Below are 22,550 nucleotides of genomic sequence, written 5' to 3'. Positions count from 1 at the left end.
GGTTATTTTTCCCCCAAAGCTACATTTAAACCACCTAAAAGTGGGTAGCTAGGAATGCCGGTACTCGTTTACTTCATTATCAGGGCCTCAGTTTACTCATCTATAAAATGAAGACATTGTATTAGACTGGTGTGTGTATGGGTGTGTATGTGTGTGTGTGAGAGAGAGAGAGAGAGAACGAGAAAGAAAATAATAATAGGTCTTATTAGTACAAAAGACTTACTAGGCATCCATTAATTTTTCTTTGCCTATTTCAAAAGTGGGAACCAGATTCAATTCTATGCATTTTCACAAAATGGCTGTGCCAGTGTTTTTTAATTCCCATTCTTTGGAAAAGGCAGATGTCAATATAGAGCACAGGGAGTGGTGGAGACTAGAATACCCTACTGAGCTGTGGAACCCCTTTAGAAAGAAACTCAGCACTTTTTCCAAGTTCTTTTTTCCATCCAATAAGATATAAGGGCAACTCAAAATTTTAAGAAATTTTTGCTCCCCTCTCGTTCCTCCTTATGATTAAGACCTTGGGATCTGATCACACAGGCTGAGGGTCACAACTCCACACTGCCATTTATCAGGTGTTGTTTAAAACGTGGGGCATTAGCAATTCCAGGCCTCATGCAGGCTTTTCTGTGTAGGAAAAATAATAAATAGAACAGTAGCAACTATGTATCACGTACTTAGTTATGTTCCAGGCAGGGTGCTAAGCAAGTGTTTCACCAGTTGCTGCTTAATCTTCCTACCTCCTGGTGAGAAAGGGCCTATTACTATCATTCCTATTTGGACTTCATTGTGGTGAGGAAGGATCTATACCATCCATCCCTACTGAGAGGTTCAGTCATTTGTCCAGAGTCTCAGAGCTAGTAAGGAAAGGGTCCAGGATTTGTACCACTCTGACCCTGAAGTCTGTGTTCTCAACCGTTCCTGGATTCTGCCCCTGGTCTCCATTTCAACTGCTGATCCTGCAACAGTTTCTTGGCTGTGTAGCCTCATTTGAATTCTTGTCTGCCTTCTCTTGTGGCCAGTAACACATCTGCAAAGCCACTTGTGGCCATGGACCCGAATTTTTTTGTGCAAAATCCAAGCACGCCTCTTTAGAAATGTGCAAATGACCGGTGCCACTTGGGCATCTTTGGGTGGCGGGGCCAGCCCAGGTGTGGCTGACATAGTCATATGGTGCTTTTCAGAGAATAGATTCCCTTTGCCTCCCCAGATCCATGCCAAGATCTCAATTGCAATTCACAGGCTTTTTCATGAAACAATTCAGCCATCCAAATTAGGCCAATGACTATTTCTCAGATTTCTCTTGCTCCCTTGAGAAATGTTAATGCTCAAAGAGTGTATTTGAATATTTCCCAAGTTCCAGTGAGAGACTAGAACCTTTGCTTTTCCTCCTCCCGGGACAGCTGGCATAGTTGTTCTAAGGTAAGGACTATAACAGCATCTTAGACAGAATCTGGAACACTGTTGTCCCTTGGGGAAAGCTCTAGCTAATGGCTTCTCCTAGGATTCCAACTCACAGCACCTCTTGAGCAGGCTTAAAGGGCGCTGGCATGTGGGTTGTAGAAAATTTAGATCCTGGCATCAGTGGCATAAACAAGATTTCTCCAATTCCCCTCCCCCTCCCCCTCCAGACTAGCTGAGTCTCTGGCTCCGACTCTGCCCACGCTGCCTGGGAAAGTACAGCTGTCAAGAAGGCAGGTGGAAAGCCTCCACACACAGTGCTGCCCAGTGTCCAGGGCCAAGCAAGTGACGCCAATCCAGTGCCATCTCCGAAACCTGTGGGATGCAATCACTCCACTTCCATTCAGAAGGGAAGAATAAGCAAACAGTTCAAGGACACTTCCTCACCCCAGGCATGTATCTGACAGAACTGCAAACCAATCGGAGATGTCTCACTGGCTGCTGATTCCTGGCTGCATGCAAGGAGCCAAGCCTGAGGAGAAAAAGGGCAACATCTTTGCTCAGTGCTAGTCTGGAGTGCTCTGGTCCTGAGAACATCTAGAGGGGCATTCCCAGCAGCACTGAGCACCTACAGGGTTTGGATCGTTTAGGGTGTGCAGGTTGCTCTGTGGCCACTATATCCAGGTGAAATGAGCCCTTTGGGATTATTACAGATCATGGTAGATCTTATACACCTTTCTGGGCTGCTGTTGATTCACATAGACCTTTTTTTTTTTTTTTTTTTTTTTTTTTTTGAGATGGAGTATCACTCTGTTGCCCAGGCTGGAGTACAGTGGGTGGTGCGATCTCGACTCATTGCAACCTCCAACTCCCAGGTTCAAGTGATTCTCCTGCCTCAGCCTCCTGAGTAGCTGGGCTTACAGGCACATGCCACCATGCCCGGCTAATTTTTTGTATTTTTAGTAGAGACAGGATTTTGTCATGTTGGCCAGGCTGGTCTCAAACCCCTGACCTCAGGTGATCTGCCCACCTCGGCCTCCCAAAGTACTGGGATTATAGGCATGAGCCACTGTTCCCGGCCTGATTCACATAGACCTTTTAAAGCCTGGCATTGAACCTACGATCAGTGGAATTCACATGCCTCTTCCCTTGCTCTGCCCTGTTGCTAGTTTGCTGGAGAGGGGAACTGAGTTGCCAGGGTACAGCTCTGGCTCTAGCCACATGTGGAGCATCTGAGTCCCTATGAAAGTCGGTGTTTAAGTAACATGCCCTTTACACCCCTCTTCCTAGGGCACAGCCTTCTCAAGGCTATTTTTTGAGGTGTAGAGCCCCACAGGCCAGTGCATTTCTATAAGCACGTAGAAGAGACTGAAGGCAGAATGTTGCTAATATCTGTAATAATAGCTGTATCCCAAAAACAATCCCATTTCTGTGGAAGGCTTCATTAGCCCATATCCCAGGATAAAGCAGGTAGGGCCTGGGATTGTCGGGAGCCCCTAGGCAAATGTGTCACCTTCTGCCCATGTGGATGGCAGGCAAGCTCAGAGCTCAGGGCAGATGGTGGTTTAAATGATTAAAAAAAATGAATTGGATAACCATCCAAATGGGATGGTTTAGTTATATAGCTCCCTGAGGCAGGAAATAACACTAAACTATTTCTCCCAGCTGCATGATTCTATGAAAAGATCATCACAGAAGACAACTCTGTCTACTTTCTAATCTCAAATAACCCTGAAAAACACTTCATTAAGTACATTTGACAAAGTTAGTTCCTTCCTGTTCCATATTCAGGCGTTTTTTTCCTAGATTCCTTTGCCTGATTTTGCTACCAGTGTTAAAGATGCTAGCCACTCTTTCTCAGGAGGATCTTAAAATAACCAAATTCTTTTAAGTACTAGTATCTATTTTTCTTGGCTCTAAGCTCTTCCTTCTTCTTTTCCAAGTCTGGATTTCTGGGTTCTTTTTCTTTAACCTTATCCCCAGTACCCGCTGGGAAATCAGCAACAACAAGAATAACAATGACAATAAACATCTTATACCCCAAGTTATGACTTTCTTGTTCTTATTTTTTATTTTTGGTTTTCATTTGACTTAAAACAGTATTTCTTTTTTTTAAAAAAAAGTCCCTGAGTCATAAATACAGTTTGTTGTTGTTGTTGTTGTTGTTGTTGTTTGCTTGTTTTTTGATACTTTGTCACCCAGGCTAGAGTGCAGTGGTGTGATCACAACTCAATGCAGCATTGACCTCCCGGGCTCAAGCGATCCACCCACCTCAGACTCCCAAGGAGCTGGGACTATAGGCGCCATGTCACCAGGTCCAACTAATCTTTTTTGTATTTTTTTTAGAGACAGAGTTTCGTCACATTGGCCAGGCTGGTCTTGAACTCCTGACCTCAAGTGATCTGCCCACCTTGGCATCTCAAAGTCCTGGGATTACAGGCATGAGCCACTATGACTAGCCATCCTGCACTTTTTAAAAGCTATTCTTTTAAAAATTTTAAATTGACACATAATAATTGAACATATTTATGGGATGCATGTGGTATTTCAATACCTGCAAACCATGTGTAATGATCAAATCAGGGCAATTAGCATATCTGTCACCTCAAACCTTTATCATTTCAAAGTTATTCTTGATATTCCTTTTTAATGGATTTCATCTGAAGCAAGAATGAACAAATAATCAACTGCCTGATTTTTGCCATGTCCTAATTGCCCAAGATGGCCGGGCGCTGTGGCTCATGCCTGTAATCCCAGCACTTTGGGAGGCTGAGGCAGGCAGATAACGAGGTCAGGAGTTCGAGACCAGCCTGGCCAATATGGTGAAACCCCGTCTCTACTAAAAATACAAAAATTAGCTGGGCGTGGTGGCGTGCATCTGTAGTCCCAGCTACTCGGGAGGCTGAGGCAGAAGAATTGCTTGAACCTAGGAGGTGGAGGTTGCAGTGAGCTGAGATCGTGCCACTGCATACCAGCCTGGGCAACAGAGCGAGACTCTACTCTGTCTCAAAAAAAGAAAAAAAAATTGCCCAAAATATGATGGTGATGCCTCCCTGTGGATAAAAACAACTGCAGGAACAATGCCACTTATTTATCAGTCTGTGGCCCCTCATTTCCTTAAGTACAAATGCTTTAACATTATAAACTTTTTAAAAAGTTGTAGGCAAATGACAAGTTCATATGTATTATGAACGAAGTGGGAAGCCGGAGCACACACGTGTTGTGTTTACAGATGCCATCAAATAAAATCTAAGAAATTCAATTCATCGGACACATACTTAGCAAAGTACATAATCATTATTAAGTTGCACAGTAATTAGGCATAAATGGGAAGCAGTCTTCATAAACATAATGGCATGACTTTACACAGTCGAATTGTGAGGTTTCCTCTGATCATGTTCAGTTTCTTAAGATCTACAGTGGGTACCAATGTGGAGGGTGTCCTCTGACTACATATGTCATCATCACTACACGTGCTGACTGGCACAAGGCTCCTTCACCCATTCCCTCAACAGTTAGAATTTCCTTGTCCCATCTTTCTCCCAGTCCCCAGTCTAGCATAGCCGCGTCCTGGATTCTGTCCATTGTATTTGCACCTTCCAGCCCCAAACTCCCACCCTGAAGTGGTCCTTGAGCAGCTGCTGAAGCTGTGCTTTTCCCTCTCCTTAGACGTCCTGGACGCTGAAGGCCTGAAGGGATTGATTTCTGGGCTCTGACATTGTGGATGGGAACTGTGCTGAGGTTACATTAAAAAGGACGAAATGCAACTGTGGGATGGAGAAGGAAAGGCTTGGGCCTAGGTTGCTGGTGAGTGTGGGATCTCTTTTAGCAAGTGACCCTAGTCATATTGGGAGTCACTCCCTCCCTCCCTCCCTCCTTCCCTTCCTTCCTTCCCTCCCTCCCTTCTCCTTCCTTCTCCTTCCTTCCTTCCCCTCCCTCCCTCCCTCCGTTCCTTCCTTCCTTCCTTCGCCTTCCCCTTCCTTCCCTTTCCTTCCCCTTCCTCCCTCCCTCCCTTCCTTTCTCTCTCTCTCTCTCTTTCTCTCTTTCTAAGTTTCACTCCTGTTGCCCAGGCTGGAGTGCAATGGTGTGATCTGGGCTCACTGCAACCTCCGTCCCCCATGTTCAAGCGATTCTCCTGCCTCAGCCTCCTGAGTAGCTGGGATTACAGGCACCCGCCACCACACCTGGCTAATTTTTTGTATTTTTTTAGTAGAGACAGGATTTTACCATGTTGGCCAGGTTGGCCTAGGACTCCTGACCTCAGGCAATCCACCCGCCTCGGCCTCCCAAAGTGCCGGGATTACAGGCATGAGACAACACACCCGGCCCCTATGGGGAATTGATTGGTTCCCATCACTGAAGTATCAGGAGTGGGGCCAGGTGCTTGGGCTGTCACTGGGGATCTGCGTCTCTCCTTACCTAAGCCCTGCTTTTCTCTGTGCTGATTTTATCTTAGGCAGGCTTTTTTTGTATGGCGGGAGATGGTCATCAGCAGCTCTGGGCTTAAATCAATCATCTTAGAAATTATAAAACGAAGCACCTCTTTTCCAATAGTTTCAGCAGAAGTCTTTTCTCCCCCCCAATTGAAGTGAGCAAGAAGAATTCAGATAAAATACGCCACAGGAGAAATCCATTGGCTCTCAGCCATATCAAGAGTCTTGGCATTTCTTAATAAAGTTAAACATTTTTCTCTTTTGTGATGTAATCTGTGTTTTGCTAAATAGGAATTAAACTATCTTGAACTTTATTCCAAAAAAGTGAGGGAAACCGTCCAAGCAATGATATTACTTCATGGCTCTTAAGTTGCAGAAATTCGGGTTTATCCAATATCAAGGACACACCGAGACATGTCACACTGTGCTCCCCTCAGTGTGACAGCACCTGAGCTGCCTGTCAGGGAATGCAAGTGTGTTGGGGAGGCTGATCCTCATGGCCTCCTGGCTCCCAGACCTGACCACATGGGTTGGACCACTAATTTCAAGATACTCTGAAGATTTTCCAATGGGGGCCGGTAATGTGAGCATCAAAAAATAAACCTGTAGTCACAATGTACTCTTTATGATATTCACTCTTCAATATGAAAAATATTCAAAAGGACATGGACATAGATCAAACAATATTCTAAAAACACCAATAAAGAGAATCAGCACCACAAAAAGTCCTAATCACCTTGCACCTTATTAAAAATGATGATATTGTGGTTATTTCTGGTTCATTTGGCTTGGATATGACAGGTAGAAAGGAAAATGTTGGAAACAGTGTGAGATGAAATAATGCAAAAAATAAAGCGAGTTAGGTAAGGTGGCTCACGCCTGTAATCCCAGTGCTTTGAGAGGCTGAGGAGGGAGGATTGGTGGAGCCGGGGAATTCAGGACCAGCCTAGGCAAACGGTGAAACCCTGTCTGTACAAAACAAAACAAAACAAAACAAAAAAATTAGCCAGGCATGGGGCACGTGTCTATAATCCCAGCTACTCTGGAGGCTGAGGAAGGAGGATTGCTTGAGCAGGGGCAGTTGAGGCTGCAGTGAGCCATGATTTGCACCACTGCACTCCAGCCTGGGCAACAGAGCAATATTTTCTCATACAAAAAAAAAAAAAAAAAGATAAAGTGGAAGAATGCAGGCATTAAGAAAAGATGCCTTTTATCTCTTTCATAAAACATAATGAAATTTTAAAGAATCTTTTTTTCTTTCTTTTTTTTAACTTTTTTTTAGTATTTATTGATCATTCTTGGGTGTTTCTCGGAGAGGGGGATTTGGCAGGGTCATAGGACAATAGTGGAGGGAAGGTCAGCAGATAAACGTGAACAAAGTTCTCTGGTTTTCCTAGGCAGAGGGCCCTGCCGCCTTCTGCAGTGTTTGTGTCCCTGGGTACTTGAGATTAGGGAGTGGTGATGACTCTTAACGAGTATGCTGCCTTCAAGCATCTGTTTAACAAAGCACATCTTGCACCACCCTTAATTTCCTTCTTTTTTGAGACGGAATCTCACTCTGTCGCCCAGGCTGGAGTGCAGTGGCACGATCTTGGCTCACTGCAAGCTCCGCCTCCCGGGTTCACACCATTCTCCTGCCTCAGCCTCTCGAGTAGCTGGGACTACAGGCGCCTGCCACCACGCCCGGCTAATTTTTTGTATTTTTAATAGAGACGGGGTTTCACTGTGTTAGCCAGGATGGTCTTGATCTCCTGACCTCGTGATCTGCCCGCCTCGGCCTCCCAAAGTGCTGGGATTACAGGCATGAGCCACCGCGCCCGGCCAAGAACCTTTTCATTAATTCCCAGTTCTCAACTGGGAGAGAGAAGAGAAATTTTCCTCATATGCTTGGGAATCGAAGACGTAAAGGCTAAAGGGTGTTGGTTGTAATCACTGAGAAAAACTAAATATTTCATTAACACTGAGATTTCCCTCACAGAAAGCTGGGTACGGTGGCTCACGCCTGTAATCCCAGCACTTTGGGAGGCCGAGGTGGGCGGATCAACTGAGGTCAGGAGTTTGAGACCAGTCTGGCCAACACAGTGAAACCCCTTCTCTACTAGAAATACAAAAATTAACCGGACATGGTGGTGCATGCCTGTAATACCAGCTACTCAAGAGGCTGAGGCAGGAGTATTGCTTGAACCTGGGAGGCAGAGGTTGCAGTGAGCTGAGACTGTGCCACTGCACTCCAGCCTGGGCTACAGAGTGAGACTGCCTCAAAAAAAAAAAAAAAAAAAAAAAAACACAACCAAAAAAAACCATTTTCCTCACAGAACTCATGGCTGTCATTTGTGTTCACAATGGCTATACAACATGAGTATGCTGTCAGGATATAAATGCAATCACTCTCTGGTTATTTATCAAAGGGGACTGCATCCCCTGCCCCTATTCCTCAACACACAAAACTCATTGCACTTCTTTTTAGATTCCCGTATTTCAGATGTTCTCCAAGTCTGACAGCCTTATCAGTAACAATTTTCTGTCTCTAAGGCTAATCAGGCTTAAAAAGAAACCTTTGCCAAAAAGCCAGCTCTAACTTACTTTACCATGGCAAAGGCATTGGTTACCGTGAAGAAAAATCCAGACAAATCCACCAGAGATGCGTAAGGGGCAGACCTTCCTCTGACCACTTCACTGCCTTTTACCCTGAAGTCAACAGGAAAAGAAAATAGTGACAAAATGAGGTTAGAGGCTGTAGGCTGGAGATCGTGAGGCATGTGAAGTTAGATAGGCTCACGCCTTTCCACAGGAAGGGACCAACGGGGTGTTGGCACCAAGTGTGCCATTCGCCCTGCCCTGAGTCAGCACCGGCCATCCCTCCCTTCTCTTTTCTTGCCTTCCATCAACTCAAAGTATAAAATGCTTCTCAGTTATGGATTGTGAGGTGACCTGGGCTGGGAATGAAAACAAACAATCCCTTGAAACTGATGTTGTGTTTTAGTGCTTTGTTTTGTTTTGCACAGTAAAAAAGAAAAAGGGGTTCCAGCTACTCGGGAGGCTGAGGCAGGAGACTTGCTTGAACCTGGGAGGAGACTTGCTTGAACCTGTGGTGAGCCAAGATCATGCCATTGCACTCCAGCCTGGGCAACAAGAGTGAAACTCCGTCACAAAAAAAAAAAAAAGAAAGAAAGAAAGAAAAAAAGAAAAAGGGCACAGGCATGCCCTAAATTGTGCACCGTGTGGGATTCAGCTGTCTCCACTTTACTGCCTCTCTAGTAACCTAAAGGGTAGGAGGTGAAATCTCTCTGGCCAGTCTTGTCTGGTAACCAGGCTTTGATGTCAATAATTTGAGCAACATGCGGTGTTCACATTTAGAAACACAGACACCGGGGCTAGCTGCTGAGAACCAGGTTGGAAGTGTCAATCTAATTAGTACCAGGACATTTTTCTGATCTTAGAGTGGCCTCAGCCTGGAAAGTGTGTGTGTGTGTGTGTGTGTGTACATACACGTGTGTATTCCGTGTGTGTCTGTGATGGCTCTAGTGCTGGCGTGGGATTTGCTGAGGTGTAGGAAATGATAGAAGTCACATATTCTTGAAGTTAGGAATAGCAAGCAAGGACCACACACGTGGTAGATAAGAAGTAAAGTAATAGCAGGATTGTTTCTGTTGAGAGATGGCTTCCTGGTTCATGTACGGATGCATAGGTAGTTCAACCCCTTCCTCTGGTTTATTTCTATATTTTTAATTATACTGAATTTTAGATAATTGATTTTTACAGACATCTGGGGGCTGTTTCTTTTCAAATCTACATCTTTGGAGACAGCCTGTGTTTCTGCCACTGTCACAGGGTTGGGCTGATTCCCGTGATGCCTCTACTGTAGGAGACGGTAATGAGGGCTCATCGCACAGGCGAATCCCAGGGCCGCTCTGTCATTTACTCTGATTTCTCTAAGTGATTGAAAAGCACACTTGACATACACTCCCTCTTCAGAGATCAAGTTATAATTAAATCCAGGGAAACTCTCTGACAGCTGGGGCCCGCGGGTTTTCAGCTTGGTGCTTGTTCTTGCAAAAGCCGACAGCCATAGCTTATGTCCCACTGCCACAAGCACGGCCAGTTAGGGCGATGATGAAACGTCTTTTCTGTCTGCAGTTTACTTTGTTTGGTGAGAACGAAAGCCCACCAGAAAAGTGGACTTGCTTTGAATACAGATGTGAGCATTTCTTACAAAACTCAAGCCCTACTTTTTCCAGAGAGGACTAAAGGTTAGTTCCATACTGTGCCAACAAACAAGAAACCATCACTAAGCAGCTAAGAAGAGGGAAACACAAATGGCTTGGGAGACGGGAGATGTCTGGGAGGATGCCAGTGTGCACTCAGATTTAACAGCTTCATCAAAGGGAATGTGTTAAATGCTCATTAACTAAATTTACAAATGATCCCCAACTGGGAGGTGTTGCAAACAACAGAGGAATACCAAACACACACACACACACACACACACACACACACTGATTACAGGCATGTACACACACATACACACACACACACACACACACACATACACACACTGATTACAGGCATGTACACACACATACACAGAACAGAAAGTGAAATGTGAAGTAACAATCTGCTCAAAAAACAGACCCATAATAAAATAATCTTAAATACAGACATTCAAAGAGAGCATTAGAATAGATTTAATACAGAATTGAGGCAACAGCTCCAGAGCAGCAAGTTGCCGTCTCTGATGGATGTTACCGGGGAGACAGACTGTGGCCATGGTGGCAGGGGGTGTGGCCATCCTCAAAGGATCCTGGAAAAGATGTGACACACACCTTGAAGGAGAGAGAGCAGGGGCCACTGGACACCAAGACTGAAGACATTAAATGTTAACATGCCGATAGATTCTAAATATTTGTTACTAAAATCCTTAATTTTCCAAGGCATAGGGACTATTGGCCCAGAGGACGCTGAATACTGATAGTAGAGGAAAGAGCACATTGGCTCACATCAGCACCCCATAATTACCCTACTGATCCTCAAGAAGCCATCATTAGGAGCTGACTTCTTGGGGTATTGTCCTGGGTATTGCCCAAGCATCTGGAGGAAGGAGAGCATTCTGGAGCTGAAGTCTCTTCCTGATGCCATCAGAGACCTGGGGCAAGAACAGCACCTCCACTCACATCTCATCCCTCAAATTTGACCTTCTGGACTCCACCCATAGGCTCCTGGAGCAGCACACTGTGGTCTGAGGAAGTGCATGGAGAGGGTGCAGGGTGGTATGGAAGCCTGGGTGATGGGACCCCCAGGCTGCGGTTCTGCCTCTGCTGCTAAACATTCATGTGAGTGCATGGTTGAGTCTCTGGACCGCTCTGGGTTGCAGTTCCCTAAGTAGCTTAGAGATTTGTTATGGGCTGATTTGTGTCCCATCCCCCCAAATTTATATGCTGTAACCCTACTCCCCAGGACCTCAGAATATGACCGTAATTGGAGACAGAGTTTTAAAAGAGGTAATTAAGTTAAAGTGAGTCACTAGGGTGGGCTCTAATCCGTATGACTGGTGTCCTTCTAGAAGAGGAGGGGGTTAGGACACAGACACACACACAGATGGCTATGAGAAGACACTGGAAGAAGACAGCGAGCCTCAAGCCAAGGAGAGAGGCCTCCGGAGACACCAATCCTGTGGACACCTTCATCTCTGACACTTGGATCTCCAACTTCAAGCCTCTGGGACAGTGAGAAAACTAATTTCTGTTGTTTAAGCTCCCCACTCCACCACCCCAGTTTGTGATTCTCTGTTATGGCAGCCCTAGGCAAACTAATACAGAATTCTTTTTTTTTTTTGAGATGGAGTCAAGCTCTGTCACCCAGGCTGGAGTGCGGTGGCATCATCTCGGCTCACAGCAGCCTCCGCCTCCCAGGTTCAAGTGATTCTCCTGCCTCTGCCTCCCGAGTAGCTGGGACTACAAGCATATGCCACCATGCCCAGCTAATGGAATTATTTTAAAAATTATTTGATTTTTTTTTTAGAGACAAAGTCTTTTATGTTGCCCAGGCTGGAGTGCAGTGGCATGATCTAATACAGGACTCTTAATGGAGGGTCCATGAATCAGCTTCAGGGAGATCTCAAATCCCTTGATGTTTGTAAAGATTTTATGTGGATGTGCATGTGGGCACTTTTTAGAGAAAGGTACATTCTTTAGAGGAGAATTATAATTTTAGAGATGCTCCTAAAAAAGAAAGTTAACATCCATTGACTATCACTAGATTATTGCTAAAGTTCCTTATAGAACTAAACTTCAATCTTTAATGCTTATAATTCCTTTAATTTCCAACCCATGCAAGCAACCAGAGACTTCAGTAATACAGAAAGAATCTGAGGCACCTGCTGATTGTAGATCACCAAATCTATAATTCAGACATCTTACTACCTTAATTATGTGTTTGCATTGAAAACTGTTGGCGCTTCCTTTCTCATTTGGTTAGAACATAGTGAAATAAGTCCAGGGTTGCAGGACTGATATATGCTCAGAGCATTTCACTTTTCACTTGAAAAGTAAAGAAAGGGGAGAAACATCTTCTACTGGAATTACCTGTAGGAAACCCTACTTAAAGATCTGATCAATGTCTGTTTTAGAACCTAAGGAAAATTATGGAAAAGAGAGAGAGGAAAAAAAAACAAAACAAAACAGCCTGTCACTGCTTTGGGAAAAACAGCAAGGGCAGCATCAATACTGGACAAAACCTGTAAAGTGTTCTCTAGCTATTATCCTAGAAAGTGGTGTTCCCTGGGCCCCCAATAGCCAGAGGCCACTCTGTAAAGTAATGTTCTATCCTTGGAGGATGCTAGATGCTTATCTCGATTAACACACGCCACAACCACAGCAAGGAGATAGGAACTCTTTTCCAGGGAAACAAACAGGACTTTGGAAATGGCAAGGCAACTTTTCTAAGGCCAGAGATGGCAAGTATTGGAGGTTGCACTCCAGGGCAGGCAGCCCTACCTCAAACCAGTCTTTCTATGGGGCTCAACATTTCCCTCCCTCCCTTTTTCTTGTTCTCTAACAGGAAGACCATATATCCTTGAAGTTCTGCTCCTTTAAATAATCCAAAGAACACAAATGCAGAATAATGGCTACCTTTGGAGTTGAGAGAGGGGGCGTGGATACGGGAGAGGTCCGGAGTGGCATTAGCTGTGGAGGTAAGAAGTTATCTTAAGCCAAATAATGGGTAATGGGCATGCACTTGTTGGTTTGTTCGTTTTGTTTGAAAAAGTATTAAATATTAAACAAAATTTTCAAAATCTGTCTTTAAAAAGATTTATTTGGCCTTAAAAATGTTCATACCCTTTGGCCAAGGAGTGCCATTTCTATTGGGTCTCTATCGGGAGAAAATTATCTGAAATGAGGATAAAGATTTATATGCCAAAAGTTCATTATAGCATTTGTTTAGATTTGAAAATCTTGAAATAACATTAAAAGTCCAACAAAGAAGAATGATTGGGCAAATTAAGCTACTTCTATGAGTTGGAATATTATACAGACTTCAAAACAAGATGCTCTCAAAGAGTTTGTAATGGTTCGAGGAAATTCATTTGATAATATTTTAAGTGGAAAATTAGGATATGAAATTATGTATAAAATAAGATTTCAAAGCTCTGGAAAATACTTTGAAACAAGACTAACAGGAAACAAAGCAATGGGTACCTCTAGGTTAGGTTATGCAATTATGGTTATTTTGTTTTTGTTTATAAATTTTAATTTTCATACAGTAGAGAATGTATTACTTTCTTTATTTTTTTTTGGGATGGAGTCTTACTCTGTCACCCAGGCTGGAGTGCAATGGCATGATCTCAGCTCACTGCAACCTCTGCCTCCTGGGTTCAAGCGATTCTCATGCCTCAGCCTCCTGAGTAGCTGGGACTATAGGCGTGTACCACCACGCCTGGCTAGTTTTTGTATTTTTAGTAGAGACGGGGTTTCACTATGTTGGCTAGGCTGGTCTCGAACTCCTGACTTCAGGTGATCTGCCCGCCTCAGCCTCCCAAATTGCTGGGATTACAGGCGTGCGCCAACATGCTTGGCCATGTATTACTTTCATATAATAAAAAAATTGTAAAATTTAGCCTGCCTATTAGTTCTTGTCATCAAAAATCTTTGGGTAGGTTCCTACAGTGGTCATTGGAATGATTATATCCTTGGCCTGAAGTGGATAATGTGCTATTCCTGCTAATGGACTATAGCTAACTCACAGGGTTAAGGGAAGGCATTTTGGAATTTCTGGTTCTTCCTGGTTATTCATTAAAAAAAAAAAATTACATAGATATGATATTTCCCCCTAAACAATTCAGTGTGTTCCTGTATTGCTCCATCTATTGTAAGACCAGATGTAGATGAGGAAAGCTCTTCACTGGCTTAGTATCAGAGCCAGGTAGTCAGATACACACAAGTGGGGAATACTTTTTTTTTTTTTTTTGAGACAGAGTCTCGATCTTCACCCAGGCTGGGGTGTAGTGGTGCAATCTTGGCTCCCTGCAACCTCCGCCTCTCGGGTTCAAATGATTCTCCTGCCTCAGCCTCCCAAATAGCTGGGATTACAGGTGCATGCCACCACACCCAGATAATTTTTTGCATTTTTAGTAGAGACAGGGGTTTCACCTTATTAGCCAGGATGGTCTCGATCTCCTGACGTCAGTTGACCCACCCTCCTCTGCCTCCCAAAGTGCTGGGATTACAGGCGTGACCCACCGCGCCCAGCCGGAATACTCTTGTTCTTCCTATGACCATGTGCTGTGATGCTGTGTGGTTTCTGTCACGTACACACACACAGGCACACTCATGCACACACCCCCTACCTCCCTGCCTACATTCCACCCAGCCTGACTGCTCTGGAAGGAAGGTATGTAGCAGGAGTCTGGGGGCCTCTGGGGCAGCTGTCTCAAGACCCAGGTGGCTGCAGCACAGTGGTCACAGCTGTGGGGGAGGTGGGGGAGAGGAGGAGGAGGAAGGAGCTGACTTGCAATCATCTCTTTCTGCTCTTTGTCCCTGTCCTCTTCATTCGGCGCACTCAGCTATACGGGAGGACAGTATGTCACTAGTTTGACCAGCTGCCGATGTCTCCCAAGAAGGAAGAAGTAAATCTTCTAATATTACTTCACTGCAAGCACATTCTAAGCTTTCTGGCAGGGAGTCCCCAGATGAAATTGGGAAGCAGTTGGCTTGGGATCACTTCAGGTCTCCTCCTTGGGATACGTGGATGTATTCCTGACTCCAGGCGCTCTCTGGATACATCTTTAGGTGTGTCTTCTCTGGCAGACAAATGAGCTATGCTTAGAACCAGTGGCTGCAGCTCAGTTCTGATGACAGGGAGAAATGAGTTTGGGGAGGGGGACTAGGGTTGGGCTGTGGATTGGTGAAAGGATACCGCATCTAAAATAAAAGAACCTAACACTGTATTCTGCCTCTAGCCCCCACTTCTCCTTCTTCTCTCCTCCTAATATAGTGGTTGTGTTAGTTCGGTTCCTCTGACAGTTTGATTCCCCAAGACAGAATTAGAAATGCGTAAGATCTCCTGAGGCTGGGCGTGGTGGCTCACGTCTGTAACCCCAGCACTTTGGGAGGCTGAGGCGGGGGGATCACAAGGTTAGGAGTTCAAGACCAGCGTGGCCAACACAGTGAAACCCCGTCTCTATTGAAAATACAAAAATTAGCTGGGCGTGGTGGCAGGCGCCTGTAATCCCAGCTACTTGGGAGGCTGAGGCAGGAGAATCGCTTGAACCCGGGAGGCAGAGGTTGCAGTGAGCCAAGATCACGCCATTGCACTCCAGCCTGGGCGACAGAGCGAGACTCCATCTCAAAAAAGAAAAAAAAAATCTCCTGGGCAGGATGCCTGTGAAGGATGGAGCCTGAGAAGGAGAGCAGCAAGGGAGGAGGTTGAATGGGAAGAGCTTTAGACTTCAGTGTAGTCCGAGAATTTCACTGCCAGGCCCATGGGGAGACCCAGAGTAAAGAGTGCCCATTGGAGAAGTCCTGCAGTGTGCAGGAATGGCCATGCCAGTTTCCTGCCCGGCTCAGCCACTGGCTGACTGTAGCCCCGGGCGGGGACCTTTCTGTGAAGATAGCTGTGGACCCTGAAGTGGGGATACTTCCCTCAAGATTGTCCTTCAAAAGGAGGTCTTCGTGGTCTACCTCCATGGCCACGACAGTTATGTTCTAATTTATGGTTTCATTTATACCAGTGCTGACATGATTGTGTACTATAGTCACATTTCTTTTCTCATCATTTTTTCTTTCTTGGAGTTTTCTTTCTTTTCTTTTTCCTTTTTTTTTTTTTGAGATGGAGTCTCGCTCTGTCGCCCAGGCTGGAGTGCAGTGGTGCAATCTTGGCTCACTGCAAGCTCCGCCTCCCGGTTCAAGCGATTCTCCTGCCTCTGCCTCCTGAGTAGCTGGGACTACAGGCACCCGCCACCACGCCCGACTAATTTTTTTTGTATTTTTAGTAGAGACGGTGTTTCACTGTGTTAGCCAGGATGGTCTCGATCTCCTGACCTCATGATCCGCCCACCTCAGCCTCCCAAAGTGCTGGGATTACAGGCGTGAGCCACCGCGCCCGGCCTGGAATTTTCTTTTTAAAATTCGGTCACTTCTCTGTGTCCCTGTCCATTATTCTGCTCCAAGCTCTGACAGAACCATGACACACCTCACAGGAGGCTGAAGTCATCAGGCTCATGAGTCAGTCCCATTTCTTCCTTGAGACGTGCCTCCTGGAGCCCTCCCTGTCTGACTCGGTTGTGCTTTGCACATTCCCTTGTTTTAGTGGAGCATGTCCTCCAGGAGCTTGCAGATAAGGGGTGTAGGTGATATAAATGCTTTGACTCCTTCTATGTTTCTAGTCCATCTGACCCTTAATTGAGGGTTCTAGGTCGGAAATCGTTTGCCCTCAGAATCTCCAGGCTGTTGTTTCCTGGATGCTGGTGTTCCTGTTGAAAAGTCAATGCCAGCCAGGCGCGGTGGCTCATGCCTGTAATCCCAGCACTTTGGGAGGCCAAGGCAGGAGGATCACTTGAGGTCAGGAGATCCAGACCAGCCTGGCCAACATGGCGAAACCCTGTCTCTACTAAAAATGCAAAAAAAAAAAAAAAAAAAAAAAAAAAGCTAGGCATGGTGGTGCATGCCTGTGATTCCAGCTACTTGGGAGGCTGAGGCAGGAGAATTGCTTGAATCTGGGAGGCGGAGGTTCAGTGAGCCAAGATCATGACACTGCATTCCAGCCTGGGTGACAGAGCAAGACTCTGTCTCAAAACAAAACAACAAAACAAAACAAAACAAAACAACACTCTTCTATTTAACCCTACTCTTCTGAAATTTCACAATGACATGCCATATTCTCTATGCCGGCACTAGGTCTTTTTCTCTCTCTTTCTCTCTCTCTGTCTCTTTTGTTGTTGTTGTTGTGAGACAAGGTCTTACCCTGTCACCTAGGCTGGAGTGCAGTGGTGCCATCATGGCTCACCATGGCCTCGACCACCCAGGCTCAAGCGAATCTCCTGCTGCAGCCTCCCGAGTAGCTGGGACTATAGGCATGTGCAACCACACTCAGCTAATTTTTTTTCTTTTTGTAGGGACGGGGTCTCTCTATTTCCCAGGCTGATCTCAAACTCTTGAGCTCAAGCGATCCTAGGGATGGGTAGAGTGGCTCACCCTTGTGAGGGTCCTTAGATCCTCTTTTGATCTATTTGTTCATCAAGGTAATGAAGGGCTACCGTGGATTGAACACCTAGTATGTGCCACATATTGTACTTTCTACTCAGTATGTCTCATTTCACCTTCACAGAATCCCTGCAAGGTGAGTGTTATTATATCCATTTGTGGACCAGGACTGCGGCTCAGAAGCTTTTCCCAGGACACTGAACTCTGACAGGTGAATAGCTGCCAAGTGGTGGAGGTTGGCCTGCAGCGGGCATCAGTCTGACTTCGAAGCTAACTGCTCTTTCCAGGGCAACCACCCAGAGGCAGGTCCTAGTGCTAGGTGATGGCAGGACTTGCATGTGAAGTGCTTCATGGGAGGATGTAAGTTCCATGGGGCTGAGACCTTGGCTGGTCTGTTCACCACCATCAACCAAGCACAAGAACAATCCTCGCCGTGTTGAAAATACACAATCTTTTTTTTCTTTTTTTATGTCGGGGGGGAATGTTGGTGGGGAATGATGTTAGGGGGAATGTTGGGGGGAATGTCGGAGCGGGGAGTGTTGCAGGGGGAGGATTTTTTTTTTTTTTTTTTTTGAGACATGGTCTCACTGCCACCCAGGCTGGAGTGCAGTGGCATGATCTTGGCTCACTGCAGCCTCTGCCTCCCAGGTTCAAGCAATTCTCCTGTCTCAGCCTCCCAAGTAACTGGGACTACAGGCATGCACCACCACAACCAGCTAATTTTTGTCTTTTTAGTAGAGACGGGGTTTCATCATGTTGGCCAAGCTGTCCTCAAACTCAAGTGATCTGCCTACCTCAGCCTCCCAAAGTGCTAGGATTACAGGTGTGAGCCACCACTCCTGACAATCAATATTTTTTAAAAGGATGATGGATGGATAGATGAACATAATTTCATTGAATTCTCAGAGCAACTCAGTCATAACTCTAATTTACCCTTTTGCAAAAGGTTAGAAAGCAAATCCCAGCATGCTGGAATTTTTGTTTCCCAGTGAATTGCTCTTTCTAGGAAGTGTTTTTGTGTAATCTTAGAATTATCCATGATGATAACCCATGCTACCCCATGGCAACCAGAACCTAACGGGATAGCTGAGTTGGCTTGGCCAAGTGATTGAACATTTATTCAACAAAGTATTATTGAGTCAGTGTCCACTACGTGCTAGGCATTAGGCTGGGAGATTTACATTCATTAAATCTCATGTTATCCTCACAATAGCCCTGCCAAGTTTAGCCAGGTGGCCTAAACACAGTTTCTTAAAGATTCAATTGCTTGGCTGGGTGCGGTGGTTCACGTCTGTAATCCTAGCACTTTCGGGGGCCGAGGCAGGCGGATTGCTTGAGCTCAGGAGTTCAAGACCAGCCTGGGCAACATGGTGAAACCCGTTTCTACTAAAATACAAAAAATTAGCCGGGCATAGCAGCATGCGCCTATAGTCCCAGCTACCTGGGAGGCTGAGATAGGAAAATTGCTTGAACTCAGGAGGCGGAGGTGGCAGTGAGCTGAGATCGCACCACTGCACTCAGCCTGGGCAACAGAGCGAGACTCTGCCTCTATTAAAAAAAAAAAAGATTCATTTGCTCAATGAAGAGTTTGCTTAAAATTCAACCTTTAGACCTTTGAGAGTCTGAGAGTCTAGGTTTCATTTTAGTGTTCTATATTTTTTTGGCATTTGGGAGCAGTTTAGTGATGAAAATAATTAGTTCCTCCAAGGGCATATCTAACTTAATTTAGTGTTTATATTATGTATTTATTGCACTTGCAGATTTTTTTAACTATTTAAAAAATACATGAAACATTTCACAAATTTGCACATCATCCTTGCACAGGGCTCATGCTAGTGTTCTCTGTATCATTCCAATTTTAGTATATGTGCTGCTGAAGTGAGCCCAGTATTTTCTTTTTTCTAATGATGGGATTGTTTTGTATACTTGAAAGTGCCTTGTTCTATTTAACCTACTTTTGCATAGTTAAGCTCTTTTTAGTGAGTTTATGTAAGGCCGTTTATTCAGGATTTAAATTAAATTTAAAAGTAAATTAAATTAAAATTAAAATTAAATTTAATTCAGTATTTCTTTCCAGGACATGTGAAAAGACCTAAAAGTGCTCCAAAGGAGATAGAATTTTGCATGAATGAGTTTTTAGGTAAGATGTTCCCCAGCCGGGCTGTAATGAGAAAAAAAAATGGAGACCAAGATGTGGGCAGACATTTAATAAGCCTCTCCCGGCGGGGTGTGGTGGCTCACGGCTGTAATCCCAGCACTTTGGTAGGCCAAGGCTGGTGGATCAACTGAGGTCAGGAGTTTGAGACCAGCCTGGTCAACATGGTGAAACCCCATCTCTATTAAAAATACAAAAAATTAGCCGGGCATGGTGGCGCGTGCCTATAATGCTACTCGACAGGCTGAGGCAGGAGAATCGCTTGAACCCGGGAGGCAGAGGTTGCCGTGAGCCGAGATCATGCACTGCACTCCAGCCTGGGTGAGAGAGCGAGACTCCGTCTCAAAAAACAAAACAGAAAAACAAACAAAAACAAAAACAAAACAAGGCCGGGAGCAGTGGCTCACACCTGCAATCCCAGCACTTTGGGAGGGTGAGGCAGGCGAATCACAAGGTCAGGAGTTTGAGACCAGCCTGGCCAATATGATGAAACCCCGTCTCTACTAAAAATACAAAAATTAGCTGGGCTTGGTGGCGCGCGCCTGTAGTCCCAGTTACTCAGGAGGCTGAGGCAGAAGAATCGCTTGAACCCGGGAGGCGGAGCTTGCAGTGAGCTGAGATCACGCCACTGTACTCCAGCCTGGGTGACAGAGCAAGCTCTGTCTCAAAAAACAAAACAAAACAAAACCCTGCATATTTTGTCTCTTTTAAGTAGGTCAGAATAGATGGTTCTTCAAAATAAAGCACAATTGTCTTTATTTTCGTATTTGGAAAACTATTGGAGTGTCAACATAATAATGTCTGCAAACTTTCGGAAAGAATTTTTGTAGAATTTCCTGGACATTACCTGGAATAAGGATAATGTTCTTCTGACACTGCAGTGTTATATGGGAGGCTGAGATCAACTCACTTCTGCCCTGTGTCTCTCCCCAGAGAGTTTGACCAGTGACCCTGGGTCCAGCTTTTCCTGGCACTCTCAATAGAAGCAGCTGGCTGGTCGGAGCACAGTGAACCCAATGTCTCTCCATGCCATGCAATTCTACCATTCTAACTTCTCAGGTGTTAGCATGGTATTGTTAGCATGGTATTTTGGAAAGTATATCAGTGGGAATGTCCACCAGGCTGGACTTTACTGTGCTGTTGACTGTAGTGGCCACATTGGCCACCTGACCACGCCAGGAGCCACCTCAGCTGCAGGTGCATTTCTGCGTGATGGTTGTCATTTCCCTTAAGAGTGCAAGACTCCAGGGGCAGACTCTCTGGGTTCAAATACTGGCTCCCATATATCCTAGTTATGGGACTATTTGTGTGTCCCCTTTCTTTATCAGTAAAATAGGGATTTTTATGTGTCTACCACACAGTGTTGTTGTGAGGATTAAATGAGTTAATATGTCTAAAGAGCTTAGAACAGTGCCTGGCACATAGTAAATGGTATGTAAGTTTTAGTAACACATAATTATCATCATTATTATTATTTTTGAGAGATGGGGGTCTTGCTACATTGCCCAGGCTTGTCTCTAACTCCTGGCTTCAAGTGATTCTCCTGCCTCAGCCTCCCAAGTAGCTTGGATTACAGGTGCAAGCCACTGTGTCAGGCTACCATGATTATTTATGTGAAGTACTTGGAACTACACAAGGCACTTCTTGGGTAAAAAATGCACAGGGGTGCACTCGCAGGTGTATATATTTAAATGAACAATTGCTTCTTCTATGATCCTGGAAGTGCAATTTCCCAGTGGTGCAGTTTCTCTTCTCTCTGTCTCCCTTTGCTACTACCTGCCCTCAGCTTTCTCATCATCCTCTCCCTTTTTCCTTTGCATATACTTTGTTCCCTCTTCCTCCATCCTAGCTTACTTTTTCTTTCGCACACTTACAAATTGACTGGGCGCTGTTCCTCTTTTCTCTTACACTTCTAAGTTTTATTTTATTTTAGTCACCGAAGTGATCTGAGAAGTGGCTGTAAAAAGGTAATGCCAGCCTACTGACATGCTGCCTCAAATTGAAGGGGGTGAGTCGCAAAAGGAGAGAGTCCAAGGCTGGACAGAAGAGACACAAGTTCCTTCTGGCTTCAGAGTTCTATGTCCACCATTTCAAATTTAGATTCATATTTTATTAACATTTATCTTTCACTTTGTATGGCTTAAGCACTAGGCTAGGGCTTTTAGACGGATTATTATTTAATCCTTACAACAACTCCTTACAGGCAGGTATTACTCTCATCTTACAAATGAAGAAAAGCAAAAATGGAGAGAGAATTAACTTATCCAAGACCACACAACTGGAAATCAGAGAGCCAGTGTTGGTGCCTATACTTTCTAACTCTAAGCTCCAGTCTCTTCCCACTACTCATAATTCCTCCAACACAAAAAAGTAGAAGTAGGCTAGGCACAGTGGCTCATGCCTGAAATCCCAACACTTTGAGAGGCTGAGGCAGGAGGATTGCTTAAGACCAAGAGTTTAAGATAAGCCTGGGCAACATGGTGAAACCCTGTCTCTACAAATAATAAAAAATCAGCTGGGTGTGATCATGCATGCCTATAGTCCCTGCTACGTGGGAGGCTATGGCAGGAGGATTGCTTTAGCCTAGGAGTTCAAGGCTGCCATGGGCCATGATCATGCCACTGCATTCCAGCTTGGGTGACAGAGTGAGACCACACGCCCCAAAATAATTGCAATATAACGTGATTAATGTAAATACGTAGCGGTACTTTTAAGATCTTATGGAAATGCAAGCGAGCTAGGGAGGGGAATTTCTAATATTTCCTAGGCAGAGTTTTGAACTGGGGTCCTTGGAATTTTGGAAGGTCAATGGAGGAACCACTTGAAGCTGTCTGCAAAATTTTCTTAGAGGGGTTTGTGGCCAAG

The 22,550-nt window shown here is 45.0% G+C and overlaps 1 protein-coding gene and 1 non-coding gene across 5 annotated transcripts in view; both read right to left on the bottom strand.

Annotated features, from left to right (window-relative positions):
* Nucleotides 1–22,550, bottom strand: part of SASH1 (SAM and SH3 domain containing 1) — a 284,343-nt gene that overhangs the window by 258,526 nt on the left and 3,267 nt on the right. For 2 of the 4 annotated variants that reach the window (XM_063707938.1, XM_063707937.1), the window contains exon 2: nt 1,849–1,933. The exons of the other annotated variants lie outside the window; for them this stretch is intronic. In XM_063707938.1, the coding sequence (XP_063564008.1) occupies nt 1,849–1,857 (9 nt within the window). In that variant the 5' untranslated portion in view covers nt 1,858–1,933. The remainder of the gene's footprint in view (nt 1–1,848; nt 1,934–22,550) is intronic. 4 annotated transcript variants of the gene reach the window in all.
* Nucleotides 19,310–19,416, bottom strand: LOC115935084 (U6 spliceosomal RNA). Its single transcript, XR_004070797.1, has one exon. It is a non-coding gene; the product is annotated as a U6 spliceosomal RNA (small nuclear RNA).

This window comes from Gorilla gorilla, chromosome 5 (genome assembly GCF_029281585.2).
Source record: "Gorilla gorilla gorilla isolate KB3781 chromosome 5, NHGRI_mGorGor1-v2.1_pri, whole genome shotgun sequence".
Classification (NCBI taxonomy): Eukaryota; Metazoa; Chordata; class Mammalia; order Primates; family Hominidae; genus Gorilla; species Gorilla gorilla.
This window is presented reverse-complemented; position numbering and strand designations above follow the sequence as displayed.